At 49.3% G+C, this 23,149-nt stretch overlaps 1 protein-coding gene across 1 annotated transcript in view; it reads left to right on the top strand.

Moving 5' to 3' along the window:
* The first annotated feature begins 12,101 nt into the window (after nt 1-12,101).
* Nucleotides 12,102-23,149, top strand: part of CHST7 (carbohydrate sulfotransferase 7) — a 38,834-nt gene continuing 27,786 nt past the window's right edge. Inside the window, exon 1 of the mRNA XM_040632610.1 lies at nt 12,102-13,803. Within this exon, the coding sequence (XP_040488544.1) occupies nt 12,311-13,771 (1,461 nt within the window). The 5' untranslated portion in view covers nt 12,102-12,310 and the 3' untranslated portion in view covers nt 13,772-13,803. The remainder of the gene's footprint in view (nt 13,804-23,149) is intronic.

The raw sequence follows: 23,149 nt of genomic DNA, 5'->3' as shown, positions 1-23,149 counted from the left end.
AAATGGTCCAGATAAACCAGCCAGCTAAGTGACTAAAATAGAATCGTCTTTATTTCATTTCTCCTTTATCTATATCTTGAACTCCTTTACCAAAAAAAGCATTCATCAAGAAGTTACATCTATAAAAGGAAACTAAGAACAATGAAAAAATCATGACTAATACAGACAGTAAACATTTTCAACTTCTTCAGTGCCTAGTCGCACAGTGTTTTTATTAGGTATTTTCTCATTTGGCATTAGGTCAAGTCAGCCTGCCTACATGCAAAAAAATAGAACAGTGAGGACAAAATGCTAAAGGGGGCAACTATGTCTTTCAATAATGTCTCCCTTTGATTTCTCTTCATTTCTTTCTTCCATGCATCCCCCTCATTCCTCTGTTTCCCAAATTAGTTCTTTAGAATTCTTTTAAGTTCAACGCATTAATGTTTGCTTCCCTCGTTTTCAACTTAGAGTGCAGCATCTAATTTAAATTCATCCTTTGGTGTATGTAATTAGTAGTCTCCACTTAATGTGCTAGTTATACCAGGGGTATTAAATTCACGAGTTCAAACCAAACATCAATTGAACATCTATTATGTTTCAAGTTTAATTACAGAGCTCAGAGTCTGTCTAGGAAGGGAAACAAACTCGAATGATATGTCAGAGGTATTTCAGTGCAGGTTTGCACAAGATTCCATGGGAACCCAGAGAATGGATTGTTAATCCTGTTGAAGGAACTTTATATGGGGGCTTCAACTCTGAGGGGGATATCATACCCTGAGATGTGCACAAAGGGCATTTCAGGCGGGAGGAACAACTTGAGCTCAGATTTAGAAGCGTCAAACTATTAGGCATTTCTGCTGAAACTAGAAAAATCTGGGTAGAACGTGCTGCATAAAGCACACAGCTGCCAACAGAGCTGGAATGGAGGATGGAAGGGAATGAGGAAGGCAGTGGGGGGAAGGGAAAACATAGAGATAGGTTGCGGCCAGACTGTGAACCCCTTAGAAGGCATGCAAAGGAGTAAGGACAGCACTACGAAAACCCTTATGAGGTGTGCTGAGTCTAGACTTGATCTTGTGGGCCTCAGAGAGCTGTCTTATAAAGGTGTGGAGGTACTAAAAGGTGGGAGCAGAGAGTCCAATTAAGAGATGGTGGACCATAGGGCACCTGGGTGGCTCAGTGGGTAAAACGTCTGCCTTGGGCTCAGGTCATGAACCCAGGGTCCTGGGATCGAGATCTGCATCGGGCTCCCTGCTCAGTGGAGCCTGCTTCTCCCTCTGCCTGCCGCTCCCCCTGCTTGTGCTCTCTCTCTCTCTGTCAGATGAATAAATAACATCTTTTTAAAAAGAGAGAGATGATGGATCACAGAGAGCGAGAAAGGAAAAACACAGTGCGGATTGATGAATGGTGGTATCTTGCAGGGGGAAAAGGCTAATGATGGAGGCATCGTTTCAGAGAAATTCACACGGTAGACTGTATGGGCCCCGGGCAAATGACTGGATGTGGTGCCTGAGCCAAGGGGAGCCATGCACAAGGGTGACTGTGAGCTGTCTAATTCTGGCGTCTTGGTGTTTAATGATTGGATTACTCAAAACAGGCAATTCACGAGGATCATAGATTTATGGAAGGTTGTAAAGAATTTGGCTTGGGATGAAATGAATTTGAGGTGCCTGGCAGGCATCCAGGTGAAGGTGCTGAGACGGAAACGGAAATGTAAGACTAACTGGGGTTCAAGAAAGAAGTCTGAGGGGCGCCTGGGTGGCTCAGTCAGTTAAGCATCTGCCTCTTTTTTTTTTTTTTAAGATTTTATTTACTTATTTGACAGAGAGACAGCCGGCGAGAGAGGAAACACAAGCAGAGGGAGTGGAAGAGGAAGGAGCAGGCTCCCAGTGGAGGAGCTTGATGCGGGGCTCGATCCCAGAACACTGGGATCACGCCCTGAGCCGAAGGCAGACGCTTAACCACTGAGCCACCCAGGTGCCCCTGCCTCTTTTTTTTAAAAAAGATTTTATTTATTTATTTGACAGAGAGACAGTGAGAGAGGGAACACAAGCAAGGGGAGTGTGAGAGGGAGAAGCAGGCTTTCCACCGAGCAGGGAGCCCAATGCGGGGCTTGATCCCAGGACCCTGGGATCATGACCTGAGCCAAAGGCAGGCGCTTAACGGCTGAGCCACCCAGGCGCCCCAGCATCTGCCTCTTAATTTCGGCTCAGGCCATGATCTCAGGGTCGTGAGATTGAGCCCCAGTTGGGCTCTGTGCTCAGCAGGGAGTCTGCTTGAGATTCTCTCTCCCCCTCTGCCCCTCTCCCTACCCCCCCAAATGAATAAATCTTAACAAACAAGGCTGCTCTCTTCCAGCCTCTTCTTCTGCTGTATTCCTAATAAAATGTGGAGACCCCTCCCTGGAAAAAAAAATAACTTTGAAAATGTCAAAGTGTGGTGGATACTGTCCAGCTTCTCCTTCAGGAATAAAGGAAATGTTCCCCAGCTGCTGGGAGTGGTGCCCACAGAAAGTCCTCAGCTGTCAGCCTCCTCAGGGATTGCCTTGGCTGAAGAGAGCAGCCTCACCCAAAGTTACGTCCCTCATGGGTCAGCCTGCATCTAATAACTGAATGACATGGGGCCTGTTCCCTCAACTTGGGACAACTCTGAAGAGCCATTACATCTGCAAAGGTCCCCATGGGGTAAACCAAAAGTGTTGCTGGGGTCCTCTAGCAACCCAGCTTCTCCCTCGGCTCAATCCTGCATCCTTCCCTTCCCTTTAACAGCTGTTGATCTCAAGTGCCCTTTCTAGAAAATCTCCTGGCTGCTAAGCTCCATCTCAGAGTCCGCTTCAACAGAGAAGTCAGCCTGTAACAGAAAAAAAAAAAAAAAAAAGTAATGGGAATTCCCTCAGTGTCTCTTCAGACAACAGGGGGCGCTGGACTTTGTGATATGTATGAGGAAAAAAATCTTCCCTAGACCTAGGCAGGACACAGAGCAAAAGGCCACTCTCTGCTGTGGTCTTTGGCAATAGTAACAAAATTCACCTCAGACAACTGCTCTGAGGGCTGAGCCCTGGCTTGAGCGTTGGCTTTCTAAAGGTAGTGATGGGAGGGCCAGGGCTGCGATAATTCTATGCATTATTTATTAGCCCTTTGGACTCTTTACTGCAGATTAGCATCTGGCAGCCTCTGAAGTGGATATTATCCTGCTGAAGGATCACTCTTAGGACCAACCCCTGTGGAAAGAAAGGGATAGGAAGGTAGTAGGATTGGGCCAAGAGACAGGTGGAGCTGCGATGCAGTCTCAGTGGATTCCTCGGCTGATCCTGTAGGGAGCTCTGAAGATGGGATGGCCATTAAGAGCTGTCTGAGGTTGAAGCCAGAAGGCTGGAATCTTATAATCCTGCATTAGTCAGTCACTGGGAGTGGGCCACCCCGAGTGGAAGCATGACTTTAGGCAAGGCGGGTCCTTCAGCTTAGGCAATCCCAAAGGGGGCTGAAACCTTGAGGGCTGTCTACCAAAAGCACTCCTAGCAGCTGAAATAAAAAGTGGCCTGAAGGGGGATCTGCGTGGTTCCTTATTATATCCACCACACTGTATAAAAAGTGAGTAACCACAGCAATCCCCTTTATAAAGCAAAAGTTGCAAGAGACGCAAAGAGAAATTGATGTAAATACACGAATGATAGGAAGCTTTTAACGTACCACTTTCAACACAAGACAGATCCAATGGACAGAAAGTAAATAAGAATATAGAAGACCTAAATGACAAATTAATGAGGCATATGATTATGGATATATCAAGCTTCGCACCATGATAACTGAGAATACAACTTCTTCTCCAGTGCATATGAAACAGTCATAGACGTTGATCATACATTAAGTCACAAAGGGAGTACCAGTAAGTTGCATAAGATAGAGCTATTATAAACAATGTTCTCTGATCATAATGCAATAAAACCCAAAATTCTACCCGGAAATTTAAAAATCTGTTGAAGAACTCTCGGGAGGAAGGGAAATAAAAAATGAAATTAGGGAATTTTAAAAAATAATGCTAATGAAAACACTACGTATCAGAAATTATTGGATATACTTAAAGAAGTGATTGGAGGGGGGCGCCTGGGTGGCTCAGTCGTTGGGCATCTGCCTTCGGCTCAGGGCGTGATCCCGGGTCCCCGGGGGTCGAGCCCCACATCAGGCTCCTCTGCTGGGAGCCTGCTTCTTCCTCTCCCGTTCCCCCTGATTGTGTTCCCTCTCTCTCTGGCTGTCTGTCGAATAAATAAATAAAATCTTAAAAAAAAAAAAAAAGAAGAAGTGATTGGAGGAAGCTCCATACCTTTAGACATTGTCAACAAATGTCAACAAATAATATCAATATCAATAAAGATGAAAAAACAGCAAAATAAGAATGTATGAACTAAATTGCCAACTCAACACCAGAAAGAGAACAACAGAGTAAAATAAAAGCAGAGGGAAGAATGAATAACGATAAAAGCAGAAAAATGAGATTAAAAAAACAGTGCATGTTTTTACATCTACCTAGTAAACCAGAGTCCTGTTTTCTTGAAAAATTTAATGAAATAGACAAACCACTGTTGTACTGACTACTATCTCCAGCTTAACACAAAACAGCTGTGGAGAGAATGGATATCCTTACCTTGTTCCAGAAATTTCTCCATGATTTAAGAATAAAAAGGGTGGCAGACATATACAAAATCAGAAATGACATGAGGGAAATAATCATTGACACACAAGAAAAATTTTAAGTCATGAGACCTTTCGTAGACCTCTGTGCAAATAAATTTGAAAACATAGATGAAATGGATAATTTCCTAGGAAAACACATTTGCTACAACTGACCCCATTAGAGAGACAAGGCCTAAAAAAATCAATTTCTTTGAAGTTATAAAAGAACTATCTCACAAAAAAACAGTTGGCCCATATGGCTTTACAGGAGGAATTTGCCAAACGTTTACAGATGGGATTGTCCAAATATTGGACAAGGCATGGAAAATTCCATGCATGGAATTTTAAGGAATTCCATGGCATGGAAAATTAAGGAAAACCTTTATATTCTTTCTAAGAAACAAGTATATTCTTGTTACCTAAACCTTGTAAAGACAGCATTGAGGGGTGCCTGGGTGGCTCAGTTGTTTAAGCACCTGACTCTTGATTTCTGCTCAGGTCATGATCTCAGGGTCGCGAGACAGAGCCCTATGTCAGGCTCTGCACTCAGCAGGGAGCCTGCTTGAGATTCTCTCTCCATCTCCCTCTGCCCCCTCCTCCGCTCACACATTTTCTCTCTCTCTCTCAAACAAATAAACAAAGCTTAAAACAGAAACAAAAACAAAGCACGAAAATTACAAACCAAATAACTTATGAATATTGGTGCAAAAATACTAAATACAAAGTAAGCAGACAGAATCAAACATGACATTAAGTAAATAATATTCCATGTCTAAATGGGATTTGCTCCTGAAATGGAAGGTTGGCTCAATATTATGAAATTCATTAACGTAATATACCATATTAATAAATCTGAGGAGAAAAATCATATGATTATCTCCTTTGGTGCTAGAAAAAGCCTTTGACAAAATTTAACTTTCTTTCCTAATGTTAAAAACACACAAGAAAATAGAAATTGATGGATACTTCCTTCACATGATAACATATGTATGCGTGTGTGAGTATATACACCTTAATCCGAAATCTGGCATCTTACATAATGAGAATCACTAGGAGAATTTTTGCTAAGATCAGGAACAAGGTAAGGATACCCATTATCTCCATGACTATTTACCATTAAACTGAAGGTATTAACCAACAGAATTAAACAAAAGAGATTAATTAGCAACATAAGAACTTGAAACACAGAAGTAAAACCATTTCTATTTGCAGGTAATGTAATAACACACCCAGAGACCCTTACAGAGTGAATAACAAAACTAACTCAAACACTGAAAGAATTCAGTAAGTTAGCAGGATATAAAATTAACATACAGGGATCAACTGTCTTATGTACAGAATAACCAGGTAGCAGATGTGATCTTAGACAAAAATCCATTTACAATAGCAACCAAGAAGATAAAATACTTAAGAATAAGTTGAACAAGAAATATCCTAATCTATGCCAGGAACATTTTAAAACACTCCTGAAAGGCACAAAGGAGTCTTAAACTAATGGAAAGTTATTCCTTTATCACAGACAGGACAAGCCAATGTCTTAAAGAGAGTTCTTCTCCCTAAGTTATTTTAAAAATGTACCAGGCTCTCAATAAAAATACCAATAAACTTCTATTCTGGACTTAGACAAGTTGATACTAAATTTATATGGAAATATTAATTTGCAAGAATAGCTAAGTGGCCTGCATTTCTTGAACTGGTTACAGCTGGTCTCCTTAGACTGGAAAGATCTCGAGAGCAGGGGCAGGGACTGTTTTTGTCCCCATGTATCTCCTCAGCCTAGCACAACCCCAGCACATGATTGCACTTGATGCATATTTTTGAATAAATATCAAGATATGAAAAAAAAATGCAAAGGAAAGTTCCAGCCACTTTTGAGGAAGTCTGTTGGCCAGGCCCAGGGTTTTTAAAGTATTAAAGATGTGATTTTAAACAGCCCTGTTTATAATGTTCGAAACCTTATGAAAAACAGAAAAGGTACCAGAAGAAGTGAATCAGAAGGAATATTTTTTCTTTTTCCCAGGCCAAGCCCTCGTTTTTTGCTCAGCCGAGCCTGCAGATTCTGCCTTCCCAGGCTCTGTCCATCTCTTCCTTTCCTACTGCTACCCGCTTCCAATTCTCCTCTTCTTCTGTCCCAGTAGGTCTTCCTGCCTTGACCCCCACCCACCAGATCACAGCAAGATGGTTTTTGGAAAGTCACTGCTGCTGCTACTACTTACTCCCTCAATAAAAATAGTCAGTGGTTTGCTTTCAAAGACCAAAGGTTAAAAAAAGTGCTTCCTCCCAGCTGTAAAGCAGACAATAGATACCTATTGAAAATCTACCACGTGCTGGGTACCATCCTAAGCTCTTGCATTCCAGACCCCTAATGACTCAATTTACAAGCCTTCATGATTGTCTTTAAGGCCAGTTGGAAACCATAACGGATTCCAAGCCGAGGAGTGACATGACTGAAATAACCAACCCACTGATTCAAAACCAGAGGAGGGCAGGGGTGTTTGGGTGGCTCAGTCGGTTAAGTGCCCAGCTCTTGATTTTGGTTCAGGTCATGATCTCAGGGTCGTGAGATTGAGCTCCGCTCTGCATCGGGCTCCGAGCTCAGCACACAGTCTGCTTGAGATTCTCTTCGCCCCTCTCCCCCACTCTCTCTCTAAAATCAATAAATAAATCTTAAAAAAAAAATCAGAGGAGGGCAGAGTGGAAACAGAGAGAGGCAATGCAGTTTTTAGACACAGGACGGAGCATAGTCACCTGGGCTAGGTTGGTAATACGGGTAATGGAGAAAAATGAATGGATTAAAGGGTATGATAAGGTAAAACCAACCTGCCCAACCTGGATCGGATTGAGGGAAGGGGGCTGAGGAAGACGGAGGTGCCCAAACCAACTTCTACATTTCTGATTGCAGAATAGGAGAGATGGTTCCCACATTCACACATTAATACTGAAATGACCTTGAGGCAACCAAGAAGGAATGTCAAGTAGGCAACTGGATTTGGAGGTCCGGAGCTCCAAGGAGAGGCCTGCGCAGGAAATGTCAATCTGGGCTTCTTGAAGACACTGCAGAGTGAGAAGAAGAAGGGCCTAGGGCTGAACCTGAAGGAACTCTAATATTCGAACATGGAATGACCAGTTGGAGGAGGATGACTTTCCCATAACAGCAACAACGCCAGTAACTCAGATTCAAGCTTACTTCATCTCAGGCACTGTTGTTTGCTCCCTCTATCATCTATCTATCTATCTATCTATCTATCTATCTATCTATCTATCTAAGAAATTTTAATTCTTCCAATAACCCTGCAATAACCCCACTAGTAGGATCACGGTTTTATGGAGCCTGGTCTCCCCCACGCTTTGCTCTGAAGGTGCAGCTTTGAAATGGGAGGAGAATGGGACCAGGGTGATGTCCCAGAAATTGAAAGAAGAGAATTTGGAGGCGGGAGCTGTCAAGTGTCAGGTGCTATTGGAAGGTCAAATAAGATGAGGCGGGGAAACNTCCTCTGGATTCAGTAACCGGAAGGCCATCGATAAGCTTAGAAAGGGCTGTTGATGTAGCAATATGGGGCTGGAATCTAGACTGGAGCGTGCTGAGTAATGAGTAGGAGATGAGGGCAGGGAGAGAACAAGTATAAACAACTCCAGCAAGAAGCTGGCCTGCGAGGCTCGGGCAGAGGAACCCGTGGCGGCAGGGCAAGGGTGCGCCGAAGGGCCGGGCAGAAGGACACAAGTCCAGGCTGGAACCCAGCCAGGCTCTGCATCTGAGCTGTACACTTCAGCCTGGGCTGTGGTCCAAAGGGCGGGGTCCTTTTTCCAAGGTGGTCAGCCCCGTTTTTGAACTTCATGTGCCTGGAGAGGGCACCTTCTGATTCCCATAAAGGTGTCGTATGTGTCAGCAGCAGTTGTGCTGGGGGGTGGTGTGAATCAATGGGATTTTTTTTTAAAGATTTTATTAATTTGTCAGAGAGAGAGAGCACAAGCAGGGGGAGCAGCAGGTAGAGGGAGAAGCAGGCTCCCTGCTGAGCAAGGGGCCCAATGTGGGACTGGATCCCAGCACCCTGAGATCATGACCTGAGCTGAAGGCAGACACCTAACCGACTGAGCCACCCAGGCACCCGGGGATTTTTTTTTTTTTTTAAGAGAGAGAGACATGTAACTATGTTCAATTCTCGAATTGGTGAGAATACTCTGGTTCAGAGTATGTGATTGAATTAACGGGAAGGAGAAGGGGTGATGGGTAGCAGGGGCTGAGGCATACTCTGTTGTCCCAGAAAGACGAAAAGGGGTAGCAGGTCTACTAAATTGGGTGTGATAGAAATCACTTTACAGAAAACAACTTTTTTTCTTTAACTGAAGTATAGTTGACACACAACGTTACATTAGTTTCAGGTGTATGACATAGTGGTTGACAACTCTTACGTTACGCTGTGCTCCCCACAAATGTAGCTCCCATCTGTCACCATACAACGCTATGACAATACCATTGACTGTATCCCCTATGCTGTGCCTTTCATCCCCGTGACTGATTCACTCCATGACTGGAAGCCTGTACCTCTCAGAAAACAACTTGATCTCTGATTGAGCTTTCTGCTAGGCTGGCGATTTGCCTTGGTAATTCCTAGGGTTTCTCTACAAACAGGGTCATATCATGGATCTGGGGTCTTGGGCTCATTGGGTTTTGGTCCACATGGTTGCCCCTGAGATGTCACCAACACTGCCTCTGCGACCCTTCTGCTGCCTCCAAGTTGTGTCTGGGGTCCTGGAAGCTTTGGGACAGTGCCTCTGTCAAGGCACTATCTGTCAGGATAAACCACATAGCCACCTCTTGAGTTCCGCTCCTTCCTGACTCATTGCCAGGAAGAAGGGCTCAGGTGCTCTCTGCCGTGGGGCCTGCAGCTTTCATTCTCCCTTCAGTCACCCCCTGCCTAGGGGAGGAGCCAGTGGAGTGCTGTTCTTTCCCCCAGCTTCTCCAGGGCACTTCATCTATGCCCTCATACCTTCTTTGTATCAGCTAGCTTTTGCTGCATAACAACACCCCCCCCCCACTTAGTATCTTACAATACACACCTATTATTTCTCACAATTCTGTGGGTTTAGCTAGCTGGTTCTTCTGACCTGGGCCAACTAGACTAGGGCCAGAGAGTGTACCATCTTTCTATTCCCAGTGCGGTCCTCAGAGCAGCAGTGCCCGGGAGCTTATTAGAAATGTAGGCTCCCTGGCCCCACACTGGGCCTAATGAGTCCATTTCTGCATTTTCAAAAGACTCCCAGTTGGTTTATGTATACATTAACATTTAAGAAACACTGGTCTCGGCTCTCCTCTCTCACCTGTCTGCCAGTTGGCAGGCTGTGTGGTCTGGGGGGCGGGGGGGGGCAGGCAGCTGGGACAGCTGATTCCCGCAGCCACGTGATCTCCGGGGTTCCCAAGGGCAGCAGGAGGGCAATCCCCACGGTGGAAGCATTTTTCAAGCCCCTGTTTGTGTCATGTTTACTACTGTCCCATTGGCCCATGCAAGTCACAAGACCGTCCCAGAGTCAGTGTGGATAGGCACTGCCAAAGGGCGGGGAGGGAGGAGGGGAAAATCTTGTGGTTATTTGAAAAACCGACCACACCCTCCACGACTGGAGTTTTGGTTTTTGGAAAGAAACACCAGTGACTTTTTTGCATTCTGCCCAGCCACATCCCCTCCCTTCAGGTGCACAGAGAGCCATCTACTTGTTTAAAAGAGGAGAGGAGGGCAAAGTAAAAACACGGGGAAGGAAAAAAGTTATAGCTTAATATTGAAACATAATTTCCCTGCCACAAGGAGAAGATGGGTCCAGAGGTAAGTGAATATATGGCTCTGACAGTGGAAAGTGAGAAATTGCCTAACAGTTTCATTTTCTCTACGAAGTAGGAGGTAAGCTCATCTGTTGAAAACAGGGAGGCGGGTGCAGAGAGGGCTGTCAGAGGTCTGGGGAGAGCAGAGCAGGTTTGAAATAGTCATACTGGAACCTGAGACTGGGAATCGACATGAGAAGTAGAGGATTTCAGGGACCATTTGAGGTGGATGATGGTAACTTTATCTGTCCTGCGGGGAAACTTCCTGCAACAGCCTTTGCAGGCAGGGAGAAAGCCCAAAGCAGGGTTTAACAGGGAGAATGCTGCTAAATGAGTAATGAAAAGACAGAAAGTCAGGGAGTTTAGGTTATTGGCAGAAGTGTTATTAAAATAACGGTCTGGGGTCTCTTAGCCAAATATGAAAAATTAAGAACAAAGTGGAGGTCGTGGTCAATGAGGTTGGAGAATAGAGGGGATTTGAGCAAATGGCCGAAAGGCCAGGGAATTGCGGACAGACCGCAGGATGCTTCAGCAAGTGATTGCAGAGGTGGGGTAGTTTCTGTGATGAAAAAGACCAGAGATCTTTGTGGAGATGTTCTCACTTTTCCCATCTGAACACCCTCCCCTGTGAGTGAGTAAATTTGCTTTCTATCCTCGTTAACCTTACAACACCTTCCTCCAAGGGGGTGTTCCTCATCCCTGCTGGAACAGAGCAAAAATTATCCTGTTTAGTTCTCTTTCGGATTTCAGGAGCTTTAAGCTTCATTTGTCTCTTGGACTTCCTGTCACTTTTCCATCCATCCTTGAGTGCATATCCCTGCTTCTGGGTCCTTTTAAACCTCGAGCTCCTGAGAAAGTCCATCAGAAAGTCCATCGTACCACTCTAGTTCGGTAAACGTCTTTTTGTGTTAGAACAGGCTAGGTTATGCGGTGGTGATAAATGACCCCCCCCCCAAATCTCACAACGACGAGGAGGTACGGAGGTGCTAAAAATTATCTGCATTTTACAAATGAGTAAACTGATCTTCAGGGTGTCCAGAAATGTGCACAGCCCTCGGCGGGCAAAACCCCTAAGGAACACAACACTGAAAAGTTCACAAAGCCTACACCTTAACAACTGATTGCCTGCGTGAATGCATTAGCGCTTCCAATCCGTCCGCTGCACCCCGCAACGCGCAATTGCGTATCTTTCTCTTCTCCCATCCGGAGCTCGGTAACACCCACGCCGGGGCTGATGGGGGCGCTGGATGTGAGTAGTGACCAGGAGCCCCGCTCTCAATAGTGCGGAGGCGAGTCGGCCAACGACAGAGATGACCAGGCAGGGGACACAAAAACAGGAGAGGCGGTGGAGTTCTCCGGGTGGGGTCCGTGGCCAGGCAACGGGTACATTCTGTACACACGAGCCCCTCCCTTGCCTGAAGTCAATTCACGAAGACTTGACTTCACGACGGAGGGGCTAGGGAAAGGTGGGGTCTGGCTCAGTGCGCCCCAACCCTCGTCCCCACCCCGCTGCAACCCCGCCCAGATCTGGCAAAGCCGTGGGCGATCCCGGGCGGGTAAAGAGGCGGGGAGAAGCCGCGAGGTTGAAGGCGGGGCGGGCGGCGGCCAAACCAGCCAATAGGCGGCTCTCCAGCGGCTGAGCCGAGAGAGGGCAGGGGCGCCGCCACCAGCACCACCGCCTCCGAAGTTCCCCCTTGTGGATGCACAGCCCCGGCCGGTCGCTCTGCTGGCCCCCGGGCGCAGAGGGGCCCCGAGAGGCCGGAGGAGCGGGCTCGGGACGACATTTCTGAGGAAGGGGAGAGGACGGGCGCCCCACCCGCAGGAAGGCTGGGGGGCTCGGTGAACGATGAAGGGCCGGCGGCGGCGGCGGCGGGAGTACTGCAAATTTGCGCTGCTCTTGGTGCTGTACACGCTGGTGCTGCTGCTCATCCCCTCCGTGCTGGACGGCGGCCGCGACGGCGACAAGGGCGCCGGGCACTGCCCGGGCGTGCAGCGCAGCCTGGGAGTCTGGAGCTTGGAGGCGGCGGCGGCGGGCGAGCGCGAGCAGGGCGGGGAGGCGCGGCCGGCTGCGGAGGGGGACGCGGGCCAGTCCCCCGGGTCCCCGGGCAACCTGAGCGGCGCCGTCGGGGAGGCGGCGTCTCGCGAGAAGCAGCACATCTATGTGCATGCTACCTGGCGCACTGGCTCGTCGTTCCTGGGCGAGCTCTTTAACCAGCACCCGGACGTTTTCTACTTGTACGAGCCCATGTGGCATCTATGGCAGGCGCTGTATCCGGGCGACGCCGAGAGCCTGCAGGGCGCGCTGCGCGACATGCTGCGCTCGCTCTTCCGCTGCGACTTCTCGGTGCTGCGGCTGTACGCGCCGCCCGGGGACCCCGCCGCGCGCGCCCCGGGCGCAGCCAATCTCACCACCGCCGCCCTCTTTCGCTGGCGGACCAACAAGGTCATCTGCTCGCCGCCGCTCTGCCCCGGCGCGCCCCGTGCCCGCGCTGAGGTCGGCCTCGTCGAGGATGCCGCCTGCGAGCGCAGCTGCCCGCCCGTGGCTCTCCGCGCCCTGGAGGCCGAGTGCCGCAAGTATCCGGTGGTGGTCATCAAGGACGTGCGCCTCCTCGACCTGGGCGTGCTGGTGCCTCTGTTGCGCGACCCCGGCCTCAACCTGAAGGTGGTGCAACTTTTCCGCGACCCGCGGGCCGTGCACAACTCGCGCCTCAAGTCCAGGCAGGGGCTGCTGCGCGAGAGCATTCAGGTGCTGCGCACCCGCCAGCGGGGCGACCGCTTCCACCGCGTGCTGCTCGCGCACGGCGTGGGCGCTCGGCCCGGGGGCCAGTCCCGCGCCCTGCCCGCCGCGCCGCGCGCCGACTTCTTCCTGACCGGCGCGCTCGAGGTCATCTGCGAAGCCTGGCTGCGCGACTTGCTGTTCGCGCGCGGCGCGCCCGCCTGGCTGCGGCGCCGCTACCTGAGGCTGCGCTACGAGGACCTGGTGCGGCAGCCGCGCACCCAGCTGAGCCGCCTGCTGCGCTTCTCCGGGCTGCGCGCGCTCGCCGCGCTCGACGCCTTCGCGCTCAACATGACGCGGGGCGCGGCCTACGGCGCCGACCGACCCTTCCACCTGTCAGCGCGCGACGCCCGCGAGGCCGTGCACGCCTGGCGCGAGCGCCTGAGCCGAGAGCAGGTACGCCAGGTGGAGGCGGCCTGCGCTCCCGCCATGCGTCTGCTGGCCTACCCTCGCAGCGGAGAGGAGGGCGACCTGGAGCCGCCCGCGGATGAGGAGAAGCCGCCTGAGACCGAGGCCGACGGCGCCACGTAGCCTCCCCACGCGCGCCCCCGGGACGGATCCGGGTAAGGTGGCCCCAGGCGGGTTGGGGGCTGGGAAAGGTCTTTGGGGAGCTCAGACCAGTCTGCGGGGGGAAAGAGGGGGTGGTGGTGGATGCCGTTCCAGATGTCACCCTACCTGAATAGATCTGAGCGGGTGGGAAAGCGCGGCTGGTAGAATTCGGAAGACGCTCGTCGGGATCTCCAGCTTAGCCACCCGCGCCCTCAGAAGATGGCCCTGAGACGAGATGGGTGAAGTTTGGCTGGGGCGGAACCCCGGGTCCCCGCACTCTCAGTGCCCTCTATGAAGTAGGAGTTAAGGTCGGTGGCCTGTTGAGATTGGGGCGAGGAGAAGGGTAGAGAAGAGGGGTAGAGGAGGGAAGAGGTTTGAGGAGAGTAAAGAAGGCTTGAAACAGTCATAATAGAACTTGAGACTGGAAATTGACATGAAAAGTATCTGATTTCAGGGGGCCGTTTGAGGCTGATTGATTTTATCTTGACACCAATCTGTTCCCGTGGGGAAACTCTGCAACGCTGTTTGCAGGCATGGAGAAAGCCCAAAGCAGAGTTTGGGGCAAAGTTATCTACTCTTATCCTCCCTACCCCAAATGTGTTTCATACCTCCTCTCTGCCTGTGTCTCCCTAAAGCGCAGCTCCAGGCCTTTCCTTGTAAGTTATCAAGCGTTAGGTGTAGACAAGGCCTTACTCGCAACAGTTTTTGCACATGTGTGTCTCAGGCTGTGGTATAGCCGCCTAGAATGGACTCTGCTTTCCCCTGGCTCCCGGAGCATCTCCCTGCCCCCCACCCCCCTCCACAGCTGGCGTTGGCAGGATATTTGACCATATCCCATTCACATCAGTTCACAAAAGCTGCCTAGTCAGCTTCCTCTCGTCCGGACCAGACCCAAGGGCTGGGCTTTCTGCACTCTGCCCCATCCCTCTGAGAGACGGAGTCTTAGAGTGGCAGTAGAAGCTTCGGCTGTGGAAAGACATCCCCCCTCCCAATTTTGTGTGTTGTTTCTCTATAAAGCATGCATCCTACGATGCCAAGATGGGGTGTAAATGACCTCGGCACGTGTTCAGTGTCTGCTTCCGTGTCTGGCCTGTAGGTTGTTGGGCTGAGGAAAGAGTTTGTTCAGCACGATGCTGACCTTAGGAGTCTAGTTAGTGGTGTGTGAACGCGTTTCCCCAAACTCTGTGTGACTTGGAAGGGGGCAGGCTCCTGCCCTGTGCAGGCCAGAGGAGGAGGAAAAGCTGGGCCGGGTGGGCGGAAGTGACTTAAGTTTCCATTCATTATTTTATAGTGTTATTCAGTGTTCCCCTGGGATGCAGCTCTGAGGACAAAGTTGAAGATGTTAAGGAGGATGGATTTGGTGGTGGTTTCATCGACCAGGGTTGCAGATGCTTTCGGACGCTGACTGATTCTTCTCCCAGTAATCAAGGGGTTTTCTTGGTCAGTTTCTGTAGTTGCTAGGAAGTCTGTGTTCCTTCTTGATTTCCAGAGCAAAGGAAAGTAAGGCACAGGGTGACTTGTCACACCGGAACAAAAACATCCTTTCATCTGCTAATCCTGTTTTTGCAGATGTGAGTAGCATAATGGCCCCTCACCCTCGCTCCCAGGCCTGAGGGAAAGCCTCTCCAGGATGAATTCTGCCCCAGTTTACGGCTTTAAGAACTGACCATCTCCCAGAAACCTTCATTGTTTCCATTTTTTTACTAGCATTTGCTGAGCTCAGACTGGGGCGAGGTACAAAGGAAAGTAGAGAGGAGGGTAGAGGGGGCAATCTGCATCCTTCCTCTAGGAAGTTACCGTCTGGGTGGGTGACGTCGGTGCCGCTGTTCCGAAGGCCAGTGAGGCTTCCTTGGCAGGGCTGCAGGGATATCTGGGAGCAAGCTCTAGGCTCTTCCATACTTTGGTGACTGAGCCCTTCTTCCCACACTTCTGCTGGAATTAGTGGGCACTTACCATGTCGCCACCAAGCAGTGGATTCCTTAAAATGCGTGTATTCCTGGTTCCTAGAAAGATGACGTTACTGACCCACTGAGGAGTGGCCAAAAAATCCGACCCACTCTCCTCTGGGGAAGAGGATTGGATCCCCTGTGCCATGCATCGAGCTAGGCATTGTACAGGTGTCATGACTTTGACCGATTGTCAGTTTTACAGATGAGGAATCCGGGACTCAGAGCTCTACGTCAGGTAACCTGCCCTAAGTCACACCTGGCCTGGCCAGGAGGGTGGGGCAGAATGGGTAGTAGAGCCCCCAGATCGGCATCTCTCCTTACCTGGCCTCCGAGGCGTCCTCTGGCAGCACCTTTGGCACCCCGGCCGGGCCAAGAGGCTAGGCTGGGGTCGGAAACACACTTAGCTTTATGATGAATGAGCTCCAGCTGCTGAACGAATCAGTAAAATACCCTTGAGCTGCCCACAGCACCTGTGCGGGAAAGCCGGCGACTCTACAGCGGTCCTCCCCGCCAGCTGGCCTTCCCACGGGGCATCGTCCACACCCCGGTAACTAAATCGAGGGGAGTTTGCTCCTTGGTGAGTCACAGATACACCAGGTGGAGTTGAGGCACAAAGGAAACGTTATTTGCATCAAATGAGATCCCGGGGAATAACTTCCAAAGCCGGGATTCCCCGAACAAGGGTGAATGGGTTCCTTTTATTTAGGGCTAGGATGAATACTTAGATAGGGGAGACCTGTGATCACCTGGAGAGGCCGGCAAAAGGCCGCGCATGCGCCTTGAGGACACCTGCCCATACATACATTGTATGTTATGTAAAGGAGGCTTGTGCTTCTTCTTGGGCGGAGATTTTAGTATTTGAAAGAGGTAAAGGTAGGTGTCGGTCATTCTTGCGGTCACTCGGTGGTGGTCCATCGGCACAGGTGCGAGTGGGAGTCGGGGGTTATGCTCCAACTGGCCAGGGCGGCCTGGGCTGGCTGGAGGTCTCGTCAGGGCGGTTGCTATATAGTTCGAGGGGTGTTTTTGGTTTCCGTTTGCCTGAGTTCAGAGATAAGCTGGGAAGAGCTTAAGGAAGAATGTGGGACAAAGGTCAGTGAGTACAAGCAGGTGGCAGTAAAGGTCAGGCCTGGGGGTCTAGCTGCTGACACTCCTAGCCCAGCAGTGAAGGGAGGCTACCCGTGAATTAACCTGAGCAACTTCGGGGCGGTCCCTACCTGACAGCCGGGATATGGCAGGGAGGGAGTCAGGGCACCATTTTTCAGGGCCAGAGCGCCCCCTAAACCAAGTCACCAAGGACTCAGGCCATTTCCTGTCTTTTCCACCTTCTTGGCTTTCATTCACCAGCTTCTCTGGCTGTCCCAGGATGGTAGCCTCAGCAACACGCATCACTTCCTCACACAACTCTGCAAGGTTGTTAAAATGCAGGAAGGAAGGAAGCTGGTTAGCGAGTAAGGAAGGGGTGGAGGAGTTTTCCCTCGTGTGTGTCTCCTTCAATCTGGTTATAAAATCTTCCCAGAACCCCACCCTAGCCCACGTCCTTTTATTATTTCTCACTGGCTACCACTTGTTCAGAGGGCCTGCACTGGCCCAGTGATTGGCAAAAGGGAAAATGGGATTGTGGTGATTGGCTTCGACCTGTGGTTTCCAGCCCTTGGCCCAGCGTTACGTTGACCTGAGGGGCTTTTGTTTTGTTTTTTGTTTTTTGTGTTTGTTTTTAATGTCAGTGCCTGAGCTCCACCCGCAGGGGTTCTGATTTCATTGGTCTGCGTGGGGTCCAGGCATCGGAATGTTCTAAAAGCTCCCCGGGCGATTGTGCGGGACAGCCAAAGTTGAGAACCGCGAACGGGACCAGGCCTGGGTCCATCGCCCGGGCCGGACTGTTGCCCCTGGAACGAGATCCAGATGGGGGCTGGAGGGCTGTGGATGAGCAGTGAAGGCTCTGGCACAGCAGCTTACGTCGAGGAACTTGGAGCTGCGAGGCTCCCAGCAGCTGGGCGGTGTTAATACGGAAAGGGAAAAGCTGGCCTCAATTATCCATGGCTCCGTTTATCACCCTCTCACATGCCTTCAAATGCTTTGCTGTCCTAGCTCCTTACCTAATAATCCATCATTGTACACACTGTCCACTACTGTTCCAAACAGACAGATGTGCTGTCCTTTTCAGCAGGTCGCCCTTTGACCTCTGCCCTGGGGAGGCCCCAGGAGTTCATTCCGGTAGGCATTTAAGACACTTTGGTCTTCGTTCTTGACAGGATAGATGGACCGTTTGAACAATTTTAGGAAAGGAGGTAAGTGCACTGTAAACTAATGACCCAACGATCAGAAAGCTTGCTTTCTAAGGAAACCATCCAAACAGAAAAAGACAGGACCAGCTACCACCAAATCCCCACCAAACCAGTTTCAAAGTCATTCCATCTTAATCAGGATACTATGCCCCAACGGCTTATGCATAAGTATCACTCAAAGGAGAACCTCTTGCCTAAACACAGAACATTCATTCATTAAACATTGTCCCCACATAGAATTTCTTATTCAACAGAATCAATTTTTAAGGGGTTTATTTATTTATTTATTTATTTTTATTATGTTATGTTAGTCACCATACAGTAAGTACATCATTAGTTTTTGATGTCGTGTTCCATGATTCATTGTTTGCGTATGACACCCAGTGCTCCATGCAATACGTGCCCTCCTTAATACCCATCACCGGCTTAGCGCAATCCCCCCTCCTCCCCTCTGAAATCCTCAGGTTGTTTCCATAGTCTCTCTGAGTCCATGGTCTCTCATGCTTCATCACCCCTCTTATTTCCCCCCTTCATTTTTCCCTTCCTTCTCCTAATGTCCTCCATGCTATTCCTTATGTTCCACATATGAGTGAAACCACATGATAATTGTCTTTCTCTGCTTGACTTATTTCACTGAGCATAATCTCCCCCAGTTTCATCCATGTCAATGCAAATGGTGTGTAACCCTCCTTTCTGATGGCTGAGTAATGTTCCATTGTATATATGGACCACATCTTCTTTATCCATTCGTCTGTTGAAGGGCATCTCGGCTCCTTCCACAGTTTGGCTATTGTGGACACTGCTGCTATGAACATTGGGGTGCATATGGCCCTTCTCTTCACTATGTCTGTATCTTTGGGGTTTAAACTTCCAGTCAGGGGCGCCTGGGTGGCTCAGTCGGTTAAGTGTCTGCCTTCAGCTCAGGTCATGATCCCAGGGTCCTGAGATCAAGCCCAGTGGTGATGGGCTCCCTGCTCGGCAGGGAGTCTGCTTCTCCCTCTCCCTCTCCCTCTGCCCCTTCCCCTGCTCATGTTCTCTCACTCACCCTCTCTCTCAAATAAATAAATAACTAAAATCTTTAAAAAAAAAAAAAAAAACTCCCGGTCATAAGTCAAGGCAGGTGCTGTATTCAAGCCAGAGGGCTGGAGATTAGGATGGGGTCTGTGTATGCGGGGGGGCACATAGATACCTGGGTAGCAGAGCTGCACGTGAAATGGAACAGTTTTTTAAAAACACACCCACATCCCAATCTTTGTTATCCCCTTGTAGGGTTAGTGCTGCCTTTGATCAAGACATCATTGGAGCTCCCCTGTGGGGCTGCCTTCCTGGGCAGGAACCCCCTCAGTTGCTGGTGGATTTGGTGTTTAGGGAAAAATCAAGACTCATCCAGTCTGGTGAGCGAGGCAGAGGGGGAGGCTGGCCCTAGCAAAGTGAGGTGTGGCCACGAGGTAGTTAGAGTCATTCCTTGGCACGTAGGCAATCAGTTTTTATAGTAGGGTGCGGGAACCCAGGCTTTAGGGCCTGGCTCTCCTGGTTACTTCTTGACTGACCTGGGGCAAGTCCCTAAACCTTTTTGGCTTTAGTGTTCTTGCCGGTAAGAAGGGGGGTTAAGAGGATTTCCAGGGTTTCTTGGAGGCTTTACGAGGTACACAGCGTCCCCACTTGCGGATGGCGAAAGAGACCCGAGAGGTTGGGGAATTGTCAAGGATAACACAGCCAGCAGATTGAAATCAGGTGCTCTCTGCGTTGAAACCAGCAACCCCCCATTTTTTTTTTTTTTAGAAATAATGTAAGCACATGGTGGAAAAAGACCCTAACAGTTATATTACAGAAGGAGATAAACTACCCACCAGTCTTACTTTCTAGAAGCAACCGTGTGTATTTCCTAGAAGAAATACATCTCTTGTGGTATTTGTCTAGAAATGTTGTCTGCAAATTCAAACGTATTTTGCCCTTTTGGGGGTAGTTACATCTTTTCAATTTTAATTCATTAAAAATTTTGAATTGAGATAGAATTGACTTAGAACATCGTATTAGTTTCAGGTGCACGGCATCGTGATTCTGTGCTTGTGTATATTGTGAGAGGGTCACAGCCTAGTTAACCCGTCACCACTTGTGTTTGCCAGGTTTTTCCTTGTCGTGAGAGCTTTTAGGCTCTACTCTCTTACCAGCCTTGAAATATGCCATACGGTAGTCTTACCGACAGTCGCCGGGCTGTTCACCCCATCTCCACGAATCACTCATTTGAGACCTGGAAGTCTGTGCCTTTCGACCCCCTTCGCCCGGTCCCCCCCCCTCCCCCCGGCTCCGGCAGCTGCCAGCTTGTTCTCTCCCTGAGTTTGTTTTCTGATTCCCCGTATAAGGAAGATCCTACGGTACATGTCTTTCTCCGACTTGTTTCCTACGCATAATGTCCTCAAGGTCCATCCCGACTCTCACGAGGGGCAAGATTTCCTTCTGGTTGATGGCCGACCGATACCCCGCTGTGTGGCGACAAGCCACGCCGTCCCTGTCCATGCAGCCGCTGATGGATGCGTGGGCGGCGGCTTCCACGGCTTGGCTACCGTGAATAACGCTGCAGTGACCAGGGGGGAGCAGGTTATCTTTTTGAGTTAGTGTTTTTGTTTCCTTTGCATAAGTACCCAGAAGTGGAATTCCTGGATCACATGGTAGCTCTAGTCTTCATTATTCTGAGGCACTCCACGCCGTTTTCCATTAAGTGGCCGCACCAATTTCCATTCCCACCATCTGTGGGCAGGGGCCGAGCTGTAATGGATTTCAGGTCCAGAAACCTGAGAGCTATGATGAGACTGTCCAGAACGTGACTTTGAAGAAGACAGTGAAGAGAATGCGCAAGTTCCAGATTTTCAATCACTCTTCTGGCTTTTTAAAGCATTTTATTTATTTGCCAGAAAGAGGGAGGGAGACCGCACACGCAGGGGGAGCGGCAGAGGCAGAAGGAGAAGCAGGCTCCCTGCTGAGCAGGGAGCCTGATGCGGGGCTCGATCCCAGGACCCTGGGATCATGACCTGAGCCGAAGGCAGATGCTTCACCGACTGAGCCCCCCAGGTGCCCCTAAGTCACCGTTTTGGACAAGTGCTTGAAGTCGGTCAGGCTCTGGAGAGAGCACACCCAGGGAACTTGTTTGCCGCTTTCCGCCCCCTCTCCACCGGTTCCTGGCCACCAGCCGAGGGCCCGAATAGCACCTGTAGTTTGAAGAGTCTCCAGACAGACTGCGTTTAATAACTAATTAGGGCATGTTTTTCTTCCCATAAACTACGTAGATTTTTAGGAATTTTTGGGGTATCTCTGTGCCTGTTAAAGAGGGGAGCAGAGGTTGCTTTTCATTCTAAAACTTTAATTTTCAAGAAATGTGGACTTTTTCTGGACAAAAGTTGTATATGCTCTTTGGTCATTTGAAAGTCTGGGAATACTGGCTTGCTGACTGTTGCCATCCTGTTCTTAAAAAAAAAATTATTTTCCATTTTTCTATGGAATGTTCCCACAGCTAGCAGTGCCTAAAGCGCTGCTGAATTCATGCATTTATCCTTTAGAGGATCCGTAATGTTTAGGGAAAGATTTATGGGCTTAAGCAAGGCACTAATGCCAGCTCACTGAAATAAATCTGTACCTATTCATATTAAACTTGGGGATGAATTATTTAGCTTTTGTTTAGGGGCTTCTCTGATGGTCTTTTATGAATCATCTTTCCTAAGACACTGTTCCCTTGCTTTTTTTGTACCAGTGTTTCAGAAACCAGTGGACCTGATTCTTCTGCTTCCGCTAAATCTAGTTGTGACAAAACCTTATTTGTGAGGTATGATGTAAAGGTTACAGAAATGGGGGCGCCTGGGTGGCTCAGTCCGTTAAGCGTCCGACTCTTGATTTTGGCTCAGGTCACGATCTCAGGGTCGTGAGATCGAGCGCCACGTCAGGCTCCTCGCTCAGCAGGAACTCTGCCTGAGATTCTCTCTCTCCCTCTTCCCTATGCCGCTGCCCGCCTCCCCCCCAAAAAATATAAATTTAATAAAATATACTTAGTTTTAAAAAAATAAAGGTTACAGAAATAAAATAATGAAACCTAGTAAAACAGCGTAGGAGTGTATTATAACATATTTAACTAGTTCCTAGTCCCAACGTTTCACTGCTACATTTTTAATAGTGTCATATGCACACTTGTACGTGTATCTCTAAGAAAAACGTCTACAGTAGGGTGACCTTATGTAGGAAAGGGTGTGCATGTTTTGCATTTTGCGAGGTAAAGTTCTTCAAAGTTCCAGCAGGGTTCACTCCCACCAGCTGTTCCTGGGAGTGTCCGTTTCCCAGACTCTCACCAACGTGGATTGTGCCGAATGTTTTCATTTTGGCTAGTGCAGTGGGTGGAAAAACGCTTCCTCCCCGAGCCCCGGCTCGCTGTGACCCCGCAGCGCATCTCAGACGGTGACGGAGGGCCTACATCTTGCATGGTGGGGACCAGGGTGCCTGGATGAAATCGCCTTCTTAGCCCTCCTGCAGCCCCCATGTGTTCGGCAAGCGGCATTCCTGCGATCCTTTTGAAGGACTCGATACACTTTGAAATAAAAATAATCTCCTTTTTTAAAACCGTGCTGATACACGACGGCAGGCTTCGGCAAGCTCCTTGTTAGGATGGCCTGCCCGCACTACTGCAGTGGGGTCGTACCCATGGACTTGAACTTCCACTACTTCAGGACCTTCTCCCTGGGGAAATCTGGCTGATTTTAAATAAGGTTTAACCCTTGCTGCATTTTCTCTGTGCCCATTTGCCGAGACAGGATTCAGAGGGTTTTCAAAGAGGTTTTTTTTTTTTAGTCTGGGCAGAGATTTTCTTCCCATGAATACAAATGTAATATAAATAGTCTGAGCGACGCTTTTAAAAAACATTTGTAAGCAGCTGGCTTAAAATTCCTCAGGCTGCCTTTTCTCAGGCTGCCCTCCGCATGGAACAGCCCAGAGGAGACTAGAAACCGGAAAAAGCTAAGCTGCTCTCGCTTTTCTGGCCCCGCTGTTCCAGATGAACAAGGTGACTTGTCTGTCTGTGAGGTCTCCTGGCTCCTCAGCCTCTTACCCCGGAGTGGGGCTGAAGCGCTTAGCCCTGTGGAAAGAGA

The sequence above is a fragment of the Ursus maritimus genome (assembly GCF_017311325.1).
Source record: "Ursus maritimus isolate PB19 chromosome X unlocalized genomic scaffold, ASM1731132v1 scaffold_X1, whole genome shotgun sequence".
NCBI lineage: Eukaryota > Metazoa > Chordata > Mammalia > Carnivora > Ursidae > Ursus > Ursus maritimus.
This window is presented reverse-complemented; position numbering and strand designations above follow the sequence as displayed.